The sequence below is a fragment of the Pongo pygmaeus genome, chromosome 19 (genome assembly GCF_028885625.2).
Source record: "Pongo pygmaeus isolate AG05252 chromosome 19, NHGRI_mPonPyg2-v2.0_pri, whole genome shotgun sequence".
NCBI lineage: Eukaryota > Metazoa > Chordata > Mammalia > Primates > Hominidae > Pongo > Pongo pygmaeus.
The window spans coordinates 80856719-80875986 of NC_072392.2; the positions used below are offsets into that span (position 1 = coordinate 80856719).

The window sequence follows — 19268 nt, forward strand, 5'->3', positions numbered from 1 at the left end:
GGATTACAGGTGTGAGCCACTGTGTCCGGCTTCATTGACTTTTTAAGGCTAGCTAAGTGCCTGGGATGTCATTCAAAAGGGACTCAAGACTTTTCCTTTATTTCCATGCTTAGGAGGCCCAGCAGAGCCCTAAGTGGCATCCTGCTCCATCTCAGTGACTCCCTTTCCTCCTCGCCTCCCCAGCTGGGGAGGGCAGTAGAAAGTTCTGGAGACCATCTCACTCATGCACAACTGGTTCTTCAGCTCAGCTCTGTGGTGCCCTCTTTTCCTTACTCCAGTGCCTCAGGGCAACCTCTGTCCCTCTCTGAGCTCCCCTTAGTCAGCTTGCTCCTGACCCGCTCAAGCCTCCCCAGTGGAGACAGGAGCCAGCGAGGATCTGAGAGGCATTGGCTTTGTGACCCTTGCTGCAGCTGGGGTTCGCAGTCCTGAGCCCTCCCGCTTTGAGCTTACTCCAGGGCCCCGCTGGCAGCTCACAGTGTTTTCACGGTGGCTCCTCCAAGTGAGAGTCGATGTCCAGATTCCTAGGCTCATGGAGAGGAAATCTGTACTTCCTGCTTCCTGGAAGACACTGTGAGGTAACTATCTCTTAGCCCTTGGTAGAGAAAAGGCTGGAATTTGGGGTCCTTTAAAGGATCCCTCTTCTTTTTTAGACAGGGTTTCGCTCTTGTTGCCCAGGCTGGAGTGCAATGGCACCATCTCGGCTCACTGCAACCTCCGCCTCCTGGGTTCAAGCGATCCTCCTGCCTCAGTCTCTTGAGTAGCTGAGATTATAGGCATCCGCCACCACATCTGGCTAATTTTTTGTATTTTTAGTACAGATGGTGTTTCACCATGTTGGCCAGGCTGGTCTCAAACTCCTGACCTCATGTGATCTACCTGCTTCAGCCTCCCAAAGTACTGGGATTACAGGCGTGAGACACCGTGCCTGGCCTAAGGATTCCTCTTCTAATACAGGCCTTGGGTTGGAAGTGAGTGGATATAAACTCAGAGGCTTTCCTGGGATCGGGGAGCCCTTCTAGGTGTTCTCCACAGAAGGGAGATGGGAAAGAACCTAGAGAAAGTGGGCAGAATATTTGTCAGGTTGTAACTGTGGCTGGATGAATGGTGAGGAGGGCTGGGGTGGACCAGTCAAGAGAAGACAGACCAGCCATAAAGTTCCCCAGTCATGTGGGTGTGGGAAAAAAATAGTTCCTTTAAGTTACCCTTGGAAGAGGTTGAACTAGATCTTGAACTGTGGGTCTTTCTGAATCCTGAGCCTGCCGTCTTCCTTCCCTCTTTAGCCCAGTCCCCTCTAGGATCCTTGATGGTGTAGACGAGGGTGTAGCCAGATGGACTTGGAGTGGATTGCCTGAGTGGAGCCCCAGGGATTTGAGATGCAGGAGCCAGGGAGAAGAGAGGGTGAGACCCACTTGGGCCAGCCCCACATTTGGCCAGTCCTCTTCCCTGGCTTGGAGAAGGTGCAGGGTGGGGCAGGTCATACAGAACCCTTTGGGGTCACTGCCTCTTTTCTAGTTGCCTCAGGCAAGGACTGGCCAAGTCTTTTTTTTTTTTTTTTTGAGATGGAGTCTCGCTCTGTCACCCAGGCTAGAATACAGTGGCTCAATCTCAGCTCACTGCAACTTCTGCCTCCCAGGTTCAAGTGATTCTTCTGCCTCAGCCTCCTGAGTAGTTGGGACTACAGGTGCCCGCCACCACACCCGGCTAATTTTTGTATTTTTAGTAGAGAAGGGGTTCCACCATATTGGCCAGGCTGGTCTCAAACTCCTGACCTCGTGATCCGCCCGTCTCAGCCTCCCAAAGTGCTGGGATGACAGGCGTGAGCCACCGCGCCCGGCCCAAGTCTTTCTTTATAGCCTCCTACCCTACCTAGCCATCCAGTTGCATTTTCCCTCCCTGTCTTGAGTTCTCCTTTCCTAAGCTTCTGTTGTAGACCTGGCCTGCTGGGGTGCTCTGCTCCCCTGGGAACCCTCTGGCTGGAGAAGCTGCTGAGCCACAGAACCAGAGAAGAGGAGAGTAATGCCAGAGGATCCCTAAGCACAGTGAGTAATGACACCAAAACTTACACCTCACAGGGCACCTGAGACTCAGGGAAGGGAAGTGACTTGCTCGAGGACATGTGGCTAGTGAATGGCAGAGCTGGAACTCCCACTCACCTCCACTCCTCAGGCCTGGACTCACCCCACTGCCCCATGCTGAGCTGTTTATGGACACACATTTATTAGCCAAAGTGAGCATGCTTCTAATTAGATTACTTTACACTTTAGGGTACCATTTTTGTACACAATTAAATATGGAGATGTTCAGAAAATGCAGGGATGTTGTATTGTTTTCCCAGGCAAAGTAAAACTCAATGTTACAATCCGATAAAACTGATCTGTGCAGATTTCATAGGCAGGGTAGGGTGGGAGGGTAGGGTGGGAGGGTAGGGGAGAGACAGGCAGGGTGAAGGGTAAGGACCCTGATGTCCAAATGGCAAAGGAAGATGGGAAATGGAGGAGACCACATTCCCTGAACATCCCCATTCATCCAGGGGCCATGCCATTGCTTTACACTTAACGTTTAACTCCCAAGGTAGGAAACATCTCAAGTTGCCCCATTTACAAGTAAGAATTATTGTGAGCTCAGAGTTAAAGCATTAATAACTTGCTGCAGGTCACAAAGCTGGGAAATGGCAAAGCCAGGATTTGAACTCAGGTTTCTCTGGCTCCAAAGTCTATACTCCTTCCACTAAACTGTTTGATTGACTGATTGATTAAAGACAAGATCTCGCTCTGTTGCTCAGGCTGGAGTCCAGTGGTGATTATAGCTCACTCCAGTCTCAAATCCCTGGGCTCAAGTACTTCCCCTGTCTTAGCCTCCCAAGTAGCTAGGACTACAGGTGCATATCACCATGACCACGCCCAGCTAATTTAAACAATTTTTGTAGAAATGTGGTCTTGCTACGTTGCCCAGGCTGAGTGTTAACTCCTGGCCTCAAGTGATCCTCCCACCTTGGCCTCCCAAAGAGCTAGGATTACAAGACCTGAACCGCCACACCTGGTGTAAACTGGTTTTGATGAAATTAGCAGACCCACAGGGGGTCTACTAATGGGTAATGCTAATACAGGATTAGACCATTCTCTCATTGCTATAAAGAAATACCTGAGACCCGGCCGGGCACGGTGGCTCACGCCTGTAATCCCAGCACTTTAGGAGGCTGAAGCGGGTGGATCACCTGAGGTCAGGAGTTCGAGACCAGCCTGGCTAACATGGTGAAACCCCTCTCTACTAAAAATAAAAAAATTAGCCGGGCGTGGTGGCACGTGCCTATAATCCCAGCTACTCAGGAGGCTGAGGGAGGAGAATCGCTTGGACCTAGGAGGTGGAGGTTGCAGTGAGCCGAGATTGCACCACTGCACTCCAGCCTGGGCAACAGAGTGAGACTTGGTCTCAAAAAAAAAAAAAAGAAATATCTGAGACTGGGTAATTATAGAGAAAAGAGGTTTAATTTGCTCATGGTTCCACAGGTTGTACAGGAAGCATGATGCTGGCATCTGTTCAGCTTCTAGGGAGGCCTCAGGAAACTTACAATCATGGCGGAAGGGATGCAGCAGTTCACATGGCTGGAGCAGGAGCGAGAGACAGAGAGTGGAGAGGTGCTGCACACTTTTAAATGACCAGTTCTCGTGAGAACTCACTCACTGTCATGAGAACAGCATCAAGACGACGGTGCTAAACCATTCATGAGAAATCCACCCCCACAATCCAATCACCTCCCACCAGGGCCCACCTCCAACACTGGGGATTACAATTTGACATGAGATTTGGGCGGGGACACAGATCCAAACCATATCACCCTCAGTACCTGTTGCTGGCTGCCGGTTAGTGTCTAGGCGAGAACCATTCTCAGTTTCAGTTCCACGATAGCGAATACCATCTTGGGAAAAATCCCCTGGACAAGTCAGAGACCTCACTAAGTCTCCAGCATCTAGCCTGATGCCTGGCACATACTGGCCCTCAATAAACGGCTGTTCAACTGTGGCACAGGAATGGTGAGGAGGCTGTGGGCACAGAGGACGCTGGCCCTTCTTTGGAAGCAGATGAAAGTCTGGGTGTTGATGAGGGGTTCCTCGAAAGCCCCATGCTGCTCACAACACCCAACACTCCTACAGACTGTGACCATGTTCTGTTGACAACTGAGCCTGCACAGGATCTTTATGCAGTAGGGAACTGGCCTGGATTCTCCACAGGGAGAATCTCCCAGATGTGTCCCTGCTTTCTGCCCCAAAGTCAAGATCAAAAGCAGTTGGTAGCTGCAGACATCAGCAGAAGTCAGTGGAACACAGTGTGGAACCATGTCGCGCTGGAGGAGGAAGTCTCAGACAGTCAGCAGAACACGGTGTGGAACCACGTCACGCTGGAGGAGGAAGTCTCACCCTTGACAGAGACTAGAACCGGGCCTTAGAGGCTTGAACCAACCTCTGTCCCTGTGAGAGCAGCACACTTTCGTGCTCCTCAGCCCTTGCGTCTTCTTTGCCTGGAATATGGCAAAACGTTTATTTTCCCCACTAAATGAGGCTCCTCTAGGGCTGCAACTGTGTTTGCCCATCTCTCCCTAGCAGCTAGCACAGGGCTAGCAGTCGGTGCTTGTTGAACCGGTGGGTGAAGAGATGAGAGCACACTTCCTGTGTGCCGGGCATGGCGGGACCTGGTGCCGGCAAGTGGTGGACCCTCTGGCCCCATGCTCTGCAGTGGTGATGTCAAGGAGTGGGCTTCTGTCCTGCCACTGATAGTAGGAGGGTGGGGAAGACCGGCAGCAGGAAACGCCGAAACCTACTCAAGCTGCTGGAGAAGGGGGAATCCAACCCTGCTTCAGAAGAAAGAGTATCCTGTGTTCTGAGAGCAAGAGAGCAGCTTAGCCGGCAAATCCTCAAATCTTTCGGAGATTACAGGATTGTGCAAGAGAGAAGGCCAAGAGGCAGCTCCAGCATGGCCTGTTGTGTGCAGAGGACTGAGATCCCAGAACATGCCACACCAAGAAGACATGTCCCAAGGGGCAGTGGAGCCACAGCCACCAGAAGGGACCTGGCCCTGTCGGACCTGCTGAAGCTAGCCGTGGAGTGCAGGGGCTTTGTTGGTCTGGCTGCTAACCAAAGGATGGCTAATGGGACCCTTTCCGGGGGCCTCTAGGGGATTTCAGCGGGGGCTGGCTTCGAGGCTCTGTTACCACTGGACTGTTTACCAAGAGCCTCAGCCTGGCAGAGATGGGAAGAGACGAGTGAGCATTTCTGGCCCAACACCCCCATTGCAGAGTTGGGGAAACATTTACCCAAGATAGGAGGAATAAAAAGGAAAAAAATTGAATTTATTTCCAAAAAACATACCAAGGTGGACAAGATAGGAAACAATAAAATTTATATTACAGTTTTATTATTATTTAAAAAATTTATATTAACAAAATGAGATGGGATCTGCCTACGTTGCCCAGGCTGGTCTTCAACTTCTGGGCTCAATCTCCTCGGCCTCCCAAAGTGCGATTACAGGCGTGAGCCACCGCTCCCGGCCCATATTACAGTTTCATAGTGTTTTTGATTACTCGTGGTAGGAGAAATGTCTTCTTTGCACTTGGGGTCTCAACGTCTCAGTCCTGCCCTATGTCCCGAGACCCCAAGAGGCTTTCCCAAGGTCAGGCAGGGAATCCGCAGAGAGGCAGGGCTGGACTCCAGCATCCTGACTCCCCAGTTTGTGCTCTGTGCTGCAGAGACCTGTTGCGTAACACTGAGTAACTGTGGATTGTCTAACCTTTTATGAAATTTCCAGTTGGTCTTTTGCTACCGGCCAGCAGTCCAGTTGGTGGGAGTGAGGATGCTGGTCTTCTGGGACGTCCAGTGGACAGATTTTCCCCAGGTTTCTGGATGCAGCCCCAACTAGCAAAAGTGCTACACTCCTGCACCGGGGACACTGACACAGGGGTCACGAAAATGCTAAAACAAGACGTGCAAGAATTGTTGCGCTCCGCACACGTAACAAGGGCTCTGCCTCCCCCTCCCCCAATCTTCGCCGTGGTGGCCAGGCCCTGGGCTCCGCCCCTTCCCCACCAGACCGGGGGAGGGGTCCTCCTCGGCATGGAGGTAGGGGATGCTGGGCTGCTGGAGACGTCCGCAGAAAGAGGCGGTATGGCGGGGCGGATGCTGACGGCCCGGGTCTGGCCACCTGGGTCAGTCGCACGCCCCCGCCCCGGGCTGGCCGGACCTCGTAGCCCAGGTCCCACCACGCCGTGAAGTTTGCGGAAAGTTTTGCAGTTGCTTCCCCGCCCGCGCCAGCGGGGGAGTTGTGACGCAGCGTCTGGGGCTCCTGGCCGGGACAGAAGAGAGGGAAGGCGGGGAGAGACTGGGAAACAGAGCAGCAAGAGAAAGGGCGCACGCTGGGGTCCTCCTGGACCCGGCGTGTCCTCCTCTCCGCCACCCCTTTCTCTCCCTCCCGACGCTCTCGCCCCAGCCCCGCGCCTCCTCCCCTTCCCCTCCCACGCTGCCCACTTCCCTTCCCCTCTACCCCTCGAACCCTCCTCCCCGGTTCTGCGCTCCTCCCTCCGCCCTCCCTCCGCCCGGGCTGCCTCCTCCCTCCTCCTCCCCGGGAGGCATCACTTCGTCCCGACCCGGAGGAGGACGCGAGCCCCTTGCGGGCGGTCATCACAGCCCAGCCTCGGGGCTGCCACCGCGCGTTGCGCCCGTGCACCCTCGGTCCCCGCGTCCACTGAACGCCGCGCTCGGGGATGGGGCCCGGCCGGCCGGCCCCCGCGCCCTGGCCTCGTCACCTGCTGTGCTGCGTCCTGCTCCTCGGGGGCCTGCACCTCGGCCGTCCCGGCGCCCCTGGGGACGCCGCCCTCCCGGGTAAGGCGCTGCCAACTTGGCCAACTTCAGGGCCCGGGCGGGGGGAGCGCCGGGGCGCGGGCCGCTCTCGACTTTTCCCTCCTTTCCCCCCCTCTTTTCTCCAGAAGCGTGTGTGCGTGTGTGTGTGACTGGGTTTTTAAAACTCGTCTCCGCTTTTCTGAAAGCGGGGGAGGAGAGGGGAGGAGGAGCGCGCCTAGAGGTGGGGGAGGACCTGAGTGGAACCAGATGTGGCGGGCGGCGGGGGAGGGGAGCCCGGGGGACTCCAGCAGCCTAGGAGGAAGCGGGTGGGCTCTTGAGGACCCCCGCGCACGGCGCTCCCGGACCACCCGGCGCCGGCCCGTCCTCGGCAGGGGACCTGCAGGGCGCGCCTGGGGAGCCAGGGCTCTCTGTCCGGGAGTTCCCGGGCCCGGTCTCCTCGCTCTGCCCCAGGACTGATGCGTTAGAACGGCTTTCCAAATATCCGCGAGGGTTCGTTTCCCCCACCTTCCCCCCGCCCCCTGCATCTCGTGGGCGTTGATATTTTCTTTTCCACACTTAGTCTTCAAGGAGGCTTGTGGCGCGCGGCATCCGCCACGCGTGAGCTCAGCAGCCCTGTGAGGAGGCTCCTGCCACCGGGACGCAGCGACAGGCTGGGCGCCGCCGTGCTGTGATGTTGCGTAGCGTGGGCAGCTCTGGGCACACTCGTGGCCCTCCAGAGGGGGCAGATCTTGAGCGGCAAAAGAGCTGCTAAAGGTTTTAAAACCCAACCAACAGAAAACAAAACAAAAATCAGAAAACCCCAAAACTGTGCCATTCTCTTCCTGCTCCTTATTCAGGGGTAACAGTGAAGTGTGGGGACAGACAGATCCCTCGCCAAGAATCTGAGAGTTGAAAGGAAAGATCCACTTCCTGGGGGAGTGGGGGTGGGGGTGTCTGGAGTGAACGCGGGAATCGCCCGGCCCAGCTTGGTCCTGCTGGCTGTTTAATTGGGGGATGGGGACAGTCCGTGTAGTGTCTGCAGTTTTGTGCAAGGACCAGACAGCCCCCTGGAGAGTCTAGGGCCTCCAGCCTGGCCCGTGCTTGCTGGGTTGGCCTGGCATGACGCAGGCCCAAGACACGTATCTGCCAGATGGGAAAGGTGGGGGCCACGGTGACCCACATTCACAGCAACCAGAGCCCCCCGGGGCAATTCTGGGCCCACCTGGCATTGAATGTGGGACAGACACAAACCAGGCCGGGTAACCCCCTAACCCACTGCAGGGCGGCCTCACAGGCCCTCTCTGCGCAGGGCCTCAGGAGGCAGGCAGTGGGGAGGGGTGGGGAGGATAGCCATTCCCAGAGCTCCAGAGCACACTTTAAAGCCAGGCCCTGGGAGAGAGTTGTGGCCAGAGTGCTGACTCGGCCTTTCCCCCTGGAGCTTTTCATAGAGGGGGCTGGAAGTGCCTGGTGAGAGGCCCGGTCAGGGAGGACAAGGACACCTGGAGTGTCCCTTCTCTTCTTGGTCTCTGTGCCTGGCCCTCCCTGGGGCTGTGTCCAGGGATGAGTAGCCTCAGAGGGTCCCCTTGCCGTTGGCACTGCGTTGACCACACCCTGAGGAGGCTTGGATCTGGGTGGCAGGCAATGTGAGGTCTTCCAGCAGCAGCTGAGCAGGAGGAGGATGGAGCTGCTGCAGGTTCCTTCCCTCGGAACTGTGCCCTCTGCCCAGAGTGCGCTTGCCCCTGCCCTGCCAAATTCCACTGGTCTCTCCCCTGGGAAGCCTGTTCAGAGCCTCTGGGCCAAATTCCTTGCCCGAAGAGCTGGCAGCCCCTAGTACCTGGTGAATTACGTTGTCGTTGGGAGGAATTCACCAGCACCAGGGACCAAATAGCCCCAGGAAATGCGTGTGGGAGGTAGGGTGTGGCAGGTCAGTGCTGCTGGGGGCGAGGCTTATGCCAGGCAGGGCAGGGGCTGCATGTGGGCAGTTTCCTGACCACCATGGGGGGAGCCCTGTGTGCCCAGAGCACGGGGCGGGGGCAGCGAGGCGGCAGTGCCTTCTTGGTGCGTGATGGTGGAATCCATCTTTTCTCCACCTTGGTGGAGTGGCCCACGGAGCCTGTCACTGGAAGGAGTCCTCTTTGTTGGTTGCCATATTACTGCATTTCTGGAGCATGCAGTTTGCTCAGCCTTGAGCCAAGTTCTTGGGGAGGAGGGAAGGTAGAGAAGAGTATAAGATGCATCCTCTGGAAAAAGAAAATCTTGTGGGAGAATGAAACGTGGAACAGTGAACTGCATAGGGGGCGGGATGCCGTTGGTGGGTTGCCTGCCTGCCCAGAGCCACGCTAAACGCTTCATGTGCAAGTTCCCGTTTCATTCTGATAACAACCCAAGGAGATGGTTATTGTTGGACCATTTTTGCAGTTGAGGAAATGAAGGCTAAGAGGGGTCTGATCATTTGCATTGGTCACACACTTAGTAAGTGAAAGGCTGGAGTGTGGATGCTTCCCGTCTGGAGATTGGAGGCAGGAGAGACCATGTGGGCCAAAGGGTGGCCTAGGCTTCTGGAGAGAGGCAGGAAGGGGCCGCCGGGCTGGGCTCTTCTGGGGATGATGTGGAAGCTTGCTGGCTGGGCCGGGGAGAAGGTTGAGTGAAAGAGGTGCCTGGGAGGCCAGAATGGGGAAGGGACCTGCACGCTGGCTGTGGGGAAGCCCAGGGGACTCTTGGAGGTTTCCGAGCAGAGAAATGAGGGGATAGTTGCTGGGAAAGGGGCTTCTGGGAGCTCCAGGGATCAAGTCTCAAGGTCATGGGATGAAGAGATCTCAGGAAATCTTCCTGTGGGGAAGGTCGGTGCTGCCTAAAGGACAGGGAGGGAGGCATGGGGTACTTGGGGCTCTGACCAGAGTCAGCCAGACCAGCTCCCTACACTTCCGGCCCAGCTTCTGCTGAGTCGTGGGGTTCAGAAACTTCTTACTGTTCCCCTACGCAAAACTCAGTTTTCCTTGTTCCAACCCTCTGTCTCTCCGTGAGCCATCAGGGCCCAGGAGGTGCCCAGCCGAGCTGTGGCTAGTGCTGGGATCCTGGCTCTCTTCTGGGTTCACCTGGGCAAGGTGAGGGTACGTGGAGGGGAGGAAGAACCCCGGGTTTTGGCCCCCATTTTTCACACCGGAGAAATCCTGGCTTTCTGATGCACGTAGGGCACCGTGACTTGGCTCAATGAGATGATTTCAGAAGTGCCATGCAGTTCTCAGGCAGATATTGATTTGAGTTCCTCATCAGTTTAAGCATCGAGGAGGAGTCCTGTTGCACCGTCCATACCCCCGGAGGGATGGAGCGATGGCACCCACAGCTGTGCTGTGCATGTGATGGGCGCCGTGCTGGGTCCTGTGCTGGCAGTAGCTCTTCGGCACCTCCCATCTCTGAGCAGGTGTCACCCTTGCACACACCTGGCGTGAAAATGTTAAAGATGTTAAGGGAGTCACTCAAGGCTGTGCCACCACACCACTAGAAGGTGGTACCAGTGAGATTCGAACCCAGGAGTGGTTACGGAGCCTGAACGCTCCAGTACCATACAGCGTTTCCATCGCATGAAGCATTGTCAGTGTGTGTGTGTTAGGAAAGCCTGGGAAATTCTGCCTTATGTGTTCTCCCTGCCCCCATAACTCCAAGCCCTCTAGGACACCTCTCAATGTGTCCCACCGGGAGGACTCCTGAGGAGGTGGGTGGAGCGAGCAGCCCTCTGTCACATCTCAGCGGTCTGGGCGCTTGGGTCGCCCACTTCCTTGTGGGTCCAGGAGGCCTGGACCGAGCTGCCTGCAGTGTCCTCAGGATCTCTGAGGGACCCCCTCCAAGAAGGCATTGATAAGTGAGTGACTCAAGGTGCCCCAGCCTGGCACTCCAGCTTCCCTGAGGTCAAGGATTCACATGGTTGTTCATTCATTCATTCATTCATTCCTTCAGTGGGTGTCTACTGAGTCCCTGCAGAGCCGAAGCAGAGATGGCCATGGCCTGTTCTTTATTTGAGACCTCGCCACCATGTCTCCAGTGGGGGTCCCTGGACTTGGAAGGCCTGAGCACTGCTGATAGGAAGCGTGTCTTCCTGTTTAGGCCTACGTGAGATGGGAGGGGGCCGCTTTCCCACGCCTGGGTCCTGTGAATCTGGGTGGGGTGGGCCAGTGGGGTGGTGACGCGCTCCTGGAGCTCACTCTGGGCCCTGCAGATCCGTCGCTACTCAGCTAGGGGTTGTACCAGTAAACGGCAGCTGGATGAGGGCTGTCCAGTGGCACCTGTGACACTGGGGGACTGCTGGGGTCCGCCAGCTGCAGCCCTTTAGGAAACAGATTGGGTTGACCCCTCAGCTGCACACTGTGGCCACTTGTGGAGTTCCACCAGTTGATTCCCTTCTTGCAGTTCCCCCTGGCCCCTCGTCCCCCCTTCCCTCCCCGCTCCCGCCCCCGCACCAGCCTCTTGGCTCTGCACTCTCACAGCGCAGACCCTTCCACCTGCACTCTGCTCCCCTCAGCCTCCCCCTCCTCCTGATTTCTCTTTCTCTGACTGTGCCTTCTGCCCTCCGCAGCTCTGGTTTTTGTTTTAGAAGAAGGACCAACTTCTTCCTAGTTTCCCCAGCCCCCCATGCCTCTGGTCTCTTGTCCTGCCCCAGCCTTCTCCACCTCCAGGCCTGTGCCCACGCTGGATCCCTTTGCCTGGTGTGCCTCCCCTCCCCTCTTCCACCTTCCAGTGACCCTTCCTTCGAGACTCAAGGATCCTGGGGAGGACACTGAGGGAGCCTGGTCCCTGCCTCTTGGGCTGACCTGGGGTGACGAGAGACAAGCACACAGACATGGCCCACAGTGACAAATCCCAGATTGGATGGGTGGCCTCTCTGTTTATCTCCTTCCCAGGGATCACCTAAGGAGGGCACATGTAGGGAACACTATAGCCAGCCTTCCTCAGCCTTCCCCAGCCTTCCCTGAAGGCAGCTGGGTGCAAGGCTGAGCAGTGGCCCCTCCTTCCTGTAGATGAGGCAGGATTGTGGGCATGGCTGGCAGTGTTTCCCCACCTCAGTCCTCTGGAAATGTAAATAGGGACAGAATCGGTGGGACCAGGATTGATGCCACTCACCAGCTATGTGACCTCAGGCAGGCTCAAGTGTCTTCATTTATAACATGGGAAAAATCAATACCTCTTGTGGAGGTATTATAAGAATTACATACAAATGAGATCATGAACGTATGAGATATGTGCCTGGTACACTACTGGGCACAGAATAATTTCTTAGCAAACAATACTAAATTATTGCTATTTTTATTATTAAGAGAAAGGCTGGGTGAGTTGGCTCACGCCTGTAATCCCAGCACTTTGGGAGGCCGAGGCGGGTGGATCATGAAGTCAGGAGATCGAGACCATCCTGGCTAACACGGTGAAACCCCATCTCTACTAAAAATACAAAAACTTAGCCAGGTATGATGTGGGGGCGCCTGTAATCCCAGCTACTCAGGAGGCTGAGGTAGGAGAATTGCTTGAACCCAGGAGGCGGAGGTTGCAGTGAGCCAAGATCACGCCACTGCACTGCAGCCTGGGCAACAGAGCGGGACTCTGTCTCAAAAAAAAAAAAGAGAAAATATGACTATCAAGGTTCCCAAATATAAAACACAGTCTTCAATATACAAAATCCTGCTGGACACAGTGGCCCATGCCTGTAATCCCAGCACTTTTGGGGGCCCAGGAGGGAAGATTGCTTGAGCCCGGGAGTTCAAGACCAGCTTGGGCAACATGACGAAACCCAGTCACTACAGAAAAAAAAAAAAAAATTAGCCAGGTGTCCTGGCTCATGCCTGTAGTCCCACCTACTGGGGAGGCTGAGATGGGAGGATTACTTGAGCACAGGAGGTTGAGGCTATAGTGAGCCACGATTGCATCATTGCATTCCATCTTGGGTGACAGAGTGAGACCCTGTCTCAAAACAAACAAAAAAAATCCTAACTACAACTGTCACCAGAAAGGGGGTCCAATCCAGACCCCAAGAGAGGGTGCTCACGCAAGAAAGAATTTGAGGCGAATCCATAGGGAAAAGTGAAAGCAGGCTTAATAGGAAAGTAAAGGAATAAAGAATGGCTACTCCATAGGCAGAGGAGTAGCACGGACGGCTCAGCTGCTTGTACAATTGTTACTTGTTGATGATATGCTAAACAAGGGGTGGATTATTCATGAGTTTTCCGGGAAAGGGGTAGGCAATTCTCGGAACTGAGGGAGTCTTCCCTTTTTTAGACCCTATAAGGTAACTTCTTGACGTTGCCATGACATTTGTAAAGGGTCATGGCGCTGATAGGAGTATCTTTTAGCATGCCAATGCATTATAATTAGTGTATAAAAAATGGGCAGTGAGAATGACCACAAGTCACTTTTTTTTTTTTTGAGATGGAGTCTCACTCTGTTGCCCAGGCTGGAGTGCAATGGCGTGGTCTTGGCTCACTGCAACCTCTGCCTCCCAGGTTCAAGCAATTCTCCTGCCTCAGCCTCCCAAGTAGCTGGGACTATAGGCACGTGGCACCAAACGTGGCTAATGTTTGTACTTTTAGTAGAGATGGGATTTTACCATGTTGACCAGGCTGGCCTTGAACTCCTGACTTCATGATCTGCCTGCCTCAGCCTCCCAAAGTGCTGGGATTACAGGCGTGAGCCACCACGCCTGGCCCAGAGATCACTTTTGTCACCTCTTAGTTTTGGTGGGATTTGGGTGGCTTCTATACTGCGTGCTGTTTTTTCGGCAAGGTCTTTGTGACCTGTGTCTTGTGCTGACCTCTTATGTCATCCTGTGGCTTAGAATGCCTAACCTCTTGGGAATGCAGCCCAGGAGTTCCCAGCCTCGTTTTACCCAGCCCCTATTAAAGATGGAGTTGCTCTGGTTCGAACCCCTCTGACACTTTTTTTTTTTTTAAAAGACGGAGTCTCCCTCTGTCACCCAGGCTGGAGTGCAATGGCACAATCTTGGCTCACCACAACTTCCACCTTCCAAGTTCAGGCAATTCTCTTGCCTCAGCTTCCTGAGTAGCTGGAACTACAGGCATGTGCCACCACGCCCAGCTAATTTTTGTATTTTTAGTGGAGACGGGGTTTTACCATGTTGGCCAGAATGGTCTTGAACTCCTGACCACAGGCGATCCACCCGCCTTGGCCTCCCAAGTGCTGGGATTACAGAACTGCACCACCATGCCCAGCCCCATTGTTTTGTTTTTTTTTAATTGAAGCAGGTCTAAACCCGTTACTTCACTATTATTTTTCTTTTTTCTTTTTTTTTTTTTTTTTTCAGAAATAGCCTCAATCAGAGGCATTACTGCTTCGTGACACTTTGCTAACTACTGTAAGTGCCAAAAAGTAATCATAGTTTTTCTGAAAGTAAATTGAAATACCAAAGAAAAAAAATCCCACCCTCAATGGTCCTACCCCCTAAAGCCCCTCAATTTATCACCATCCTCTTTATCACCTTCCTCATCATCCTTACACTTCTCTATTTAACCTTCACTTAGGGAAGGATAAGGAGCTTCCTGGGACTCTGGAATAAAACCAAGATAGACGAGGGAACACTGGGATGGTTGGGCATACCTCTCCCCTTTTTGCCTCTAGTTGCCTTTAGCCTACTGTCTAAGGGACTGCCTCCCAAGGGTCATACTAATGAGGCTCCCTAATTACTAAATTAAGTGACCTTTCTTAGGCCTCACCTTGCAGCATGCATGCTGTTCATTAGCCTCAATTGTAAGAATGGGCCAGGCATGGTGGCTCATGCCTATTATCCCAGTGCGTTTGGAGGCCACGGGAGGAGAGACTGCTTGAGACCAGGAGTTTGAGACCAGCTGGGGCAACTTAACAAGACCCCATGTCTACAATTTTTTTTTTTTTAATTAGCTGGGCACAGTGGTGCGTGCCTGTAGTCTCAGCTACTCAGGAGGCTGAGGCAGGAGGATTACTTGAGCCCAGGAGTTGGAGGCTGCAGTGAGCTATGATTGCACCACTGCACATCCTGGGCAACAGAGTGAGACCCTGTCTCAAACAAAAAAAGTAAAAATGCATGCTCAGTGGAAAACATTCAAACCATACACAAGTAAGTGCAAAAAAATGTGAAGTCCACTCCCCTCCATTGATCACACACTAGCACAGTCCGCAGTCTACCACTAGTAGATTCTATGGGTAATCTTCCCAACCAAGATTCCCCAGTGAAGATTAGTAGTAGTTCACTGGGTAATCTTCTGATTTTTTTAATGCATAGGCATACACATAAATACTCCTTTTACCCAAATAGGCCCATATTTTAAACTCTTCTGCAAAATAATTTTTATTTTATGTATTCTTAGAGATCTTGCCACAATCGTCTACAAAGCTGCCTCATTCTTATTAACGGTGCTCAATATTTCATTGTTACGATGTACTTGGTTCAAACAAAACAAAATTGCTTCCGCACGATGGACTGTTTTCTGGGGTTTTTTGTTGTTTTGTTTGTTTGTTTGTTTGTTTTGTTAGACGGAGTCTTGCTCTGTCGTCCAGGCTGGAGTGCAGCGGCGTGATCTCGGCTCACTGCAAACTCCACCTCCCGGGTTCACACCATTCTCCTACCTCAGCCTCCTGAGTAGCTGGGATTACAGGCGCCCGCCACCACGCCTGGCTAATTTTGTTTTTGTATTTTTAGTAGAGACGGGGTTTCACCGTGTTAGCCAGGATGGTCCCAACCTCCTGACCTCATGATCTGCCCGCCTCGGCCTCCCAAAGTGCTGGGATTATAGGCGTGAGCCACCGCACCCGGCCTGTTGTTGTTTTTTAATTAAAGACACAGTCTCACTATGTTGCCCACGCCTGGCCTTGAACTTCTGGGCTCATGCGATTCTTCTGCCTTGGCCTCCCAAAGTGCTGGGATTACAGACACAAACCACTGCACCTGGACCGATGGACACTTTTGAAAACTCTCTTCCCCCCGCCTTTGTGGTATAATTTACATCCACAATTTCCTCCGTTAGGGTCTTCCCCTCCACCCTCAGTCCAGAGCTGGCATTGCTGCCAGGTTAGCGCTGCTAAGGGGCAGCTTGAATCAATGTAAACTTTCTGAATTTAGAATTTCCGCCAGGCGCGGTGACTCATGCCTGTAATCCCAGCACTTTGGGAGGCCAAGGCAGGCAGATCACCTGAAGTCAGGAGTTCAAGACCAGCCTGGCCAGGTAAAACCCCCGTCTCTACTAAAAATACAAAAATACAAAATGGTGAAACCCTGCCTCTACTAAAAATACAAAAATCAGCCAGGTATGGTAGTGCATGCCTGTAATCCCAGCACTTTGGGAGGCTGAGGCGGGTGGATCACTTGAGGTCAGGGGTTCGAGACTAGTCTGGCCAACATGGTGAAACCCTGTCTCTCCTGAAAATACAAAAATTAGCTGGGCGTGGTGGCACATGCTTGTAATCCCAGCAGCTCGGGAGGCTGAGGCAGGAGAATCACTTGAACCCTGGAGGTGGAGGTTGCAGTGAGCTGAGATGATGCCATTGCACTCCAGCCTGGGTAAAAGAGCAAGACTCTGTCTCAAAAAAAAAAAAAAAGAAAAAGAAAAAGAAAAAGAATTCCCGGCCTCAGCACTTGTGCAGGTCAAGCTGAGCTTCTTACCGTTCCCATAGCTCCCAGTACTGCCCAACCCAGACTCTGCTCAGGCTTTTTTCCCTGCCACGAGTACCAGCTTCCCAGGGGGCTGTCTCTGAGTCCCAACTCACACCTGTGACCTTCTGATTGCCCTCAGCTGGAAGAAGCCTTTCTCTCCATGGCTGCTCTAGCATTTTACTGCTGTCGTCCCTCAAACACCTCCAGAGCAGGGCCTTTTTGTCACTGCACAGGTTCCAGCACAGTACCTTGGCCACGGTGGCATTTGTTTTTGTTCGTTTGTTTGTTTGAAACAGGGTCTTGCTGTGTCGCCCAGGCTGGAGTGCAGTGGCACTCACGGGAGCCTTGACCTCCTGGGCTCAAGCGATTCTTCTGCCTTAGCTTCCCAAGTAGCTGGGACGACAGGCGGCGCCACCACTCTATTTTGTTGCTTCTATTTTTAGTAGTGGGGGGGGGGGGTCTTCCTATGTTGCCTAAGCTGGTCTCGAACTCCTGGGCTCAAGGGCTCCTCCTGCCCCAGCCTCCCAAGGTGTTGGGATTACAGGCGTGAGCAACTATGAGGCTGGCATTTGGTATTATTTAGTAAATATTTGTTGAAAATGAAAAAAGACAAGTGTTCCAAAGAATTTTTTTTTTTTTTTTTAAATAGAAGGGCAATGAGAGTTACCTTTCTAGAATTTTACATGATGCCACAGGCATGAAAAACATATGGTTTTAAATTAAAATAAACAGAAAAAAGTCCAATGTACTAGAAAAAAATTCCAGAAGTGCATTTAAACTGTTATAAGAAATTAATGTGAGACACACCAGAAAAAACACACTAATAGGAAAAGGAATTTTTACTTTTAAATGTTATGAGGATGGCCAGGCGCAGTGGCTCACGCCTGTAATCCCAGCACTTTGGGAGGCCGAGGCGGGCGGATCACCTGAGGTCAGGAGTTTTGAGACCATCCTGGCCAACATGGTGAAACCTCATCTCTACTAAAAATACAAAAATGGTGGCACACTCCTGTAATCCCAGCTACTCGGGTGGGGGAGGGGGCTGAGGCAGGAGAATCACTTGAACCCAGGAGGCAGAGGTTGTGGTGAGCCGAGATTGTGCCACTGCACTCCAGCCTAGGCAACAGAGTGAGACTTTGTCTTAAATAAATAAACAAACAAAGTGCAAGGATCACTGGAAATGAAGGAAATTAGCTTTCTTTAACTACTTAAACTAGCAAAAACAGAAAAGCTAGTATTGGCGGAGCTGTGAAGAAGCCAATATATCTGACTGGGGGACTGTAAATTGGTTCTGTTTTTCAGGATTCAGTCTTTCGGACAATATGTAAGAAACTGGATATGTAAGACTTCCTATCCTTTGATGTCATAATTTTACTTTTGGTAATTTATAAGATATTAATCTCAAAGATAAAAAAATGTTCTTAGAATTGTTTTTAAGAGACTGGGTCTCACTCTGTCACCCGGGCTGGAGTGCAGTGGCACAATCATAGTTCACTACAGCCTCAAACTCCTGGGCTTAAGCAATGCTCCCGCCTAAGCCTCCTGAGTTGTTGGGACTACAGGCTTGAGCCACAGCCTTTAGTAGCAAAACAAATTGGAAACCACATGATGGATGATTTACGTAACTTTAAGTGACAAATATATGGCTAATGATTCTTTTTTTTTGAGACAGAGTTTTGCACTTGTTGCCCAGGCTGGAGTACAATGGCTTGATCTTGGCTCACTGCAACCTCTGCCTCCTGGGTTCAAGCAATTCTTCTGCCTCAGCCTCCCGAGTAGCTGGGATTACAGGCACCTGCCACCATGCCCAGCTATTTTTTTTTTTTTTTTTTTTTGTATTTTTAGTAGAGACGGGGGTTTCTTCATGTTGGTCAGGCTGGTCTCGAACTCCTGACCTCAGGTGATCTGCCTGCCTTGGCCTCCCAAAGTGCTGGGATTATAGGTGTGAGCCACCACGCCTGGCCAGCTGATTCTTACAAGGAAAGTTCTGAGGACCGTGAGACAATCTTACAACATTTAATATGCACATACTGGAAACAAGATGCATACCTGACATTCACCTGTCCATTTATTCATTCAGTTAACTGGTGTCTTTGTTCATTCATTCAGTTAACTGGTGTCTTTGTTTTTGTTTTCTTTCCTGAACATTGAAAACGTTCCACGCATGGTATTTGGTGCTGCCAACACCGTGGTGAGCAGGCTAGGCATGATTCCTCCTTTCCTGAGGCTTGCATTTTGAAAGCAGTCCCTTCCCAATACAGAGTGCCATAAATAATCTCAAACGTACACTGATTTCATTTGCAGGTGCACTTTTGGTTTTATATATTTTTTTTTTTCAGACACTGTCTCGCTCTGTTGCACAAGCTGGAGTGCAATGGTGGGATTCACTGCAGCCTCGACCTCCTGGGTTGAAGTGATCTTTCCCCCTCAGCCTCCCCAGTAGGTGAGAATGCAAGCACACCACCACCACTGGCTAATATTTAATTTTTTTTTTTTTTTTTTAGATGGAGTCTCGCTCTGTCGCCCAGGCTGGAGTGCAGTGGCACGATCTCGGCTCACTGCAAGCTCCACCTCCCAGGTTCACGCCATTCTCCTGCCTCAGCCTCCCGAGTAGCTGGGACTACAGGCGCCCGCCACCACGCCCGGCTAATTTTTTTTTTTTTTTTTTTTTTTTAGTAGAGACAGGGTTTCACCGTGTTAGCCAGGATGGTCTCGATCTCCTGACCTCGTGATCTGCCCGCCTCAGCCTCAGCCTCAGCCTCCCAAAGTGCTGGGATTACAGGCGTGAGCCACCACGCCCGGCCTAATTTTTTTTT

At 52.5% G+C, this 19268-nt stretch overlaps 1 protein-coding gene across 1 annotated transcript in view; it reads left to right on the forward strand.

Moving 5' to 3' along the window:
• The first annotated feature begins 6361 nt into the window (after positions 1-6361).
• Positions 6362-19268, forward strand: part of MRC2 (mannose receptor C type 2) — a 64657-nt gene continuing 51750 nt past the window's right edge. Inside the window, exon 1 of the mRNA XM_063655880.1 lies at positions 6362-6869. Coding sequence (XP_063511950.1) covers positions 6752-6869 — 118 coding nt within the window. The 5' untranslated portion in view covers positions 6362-6751. The remainder of the gene's footprint in view (positions 6870-19268) is intronic.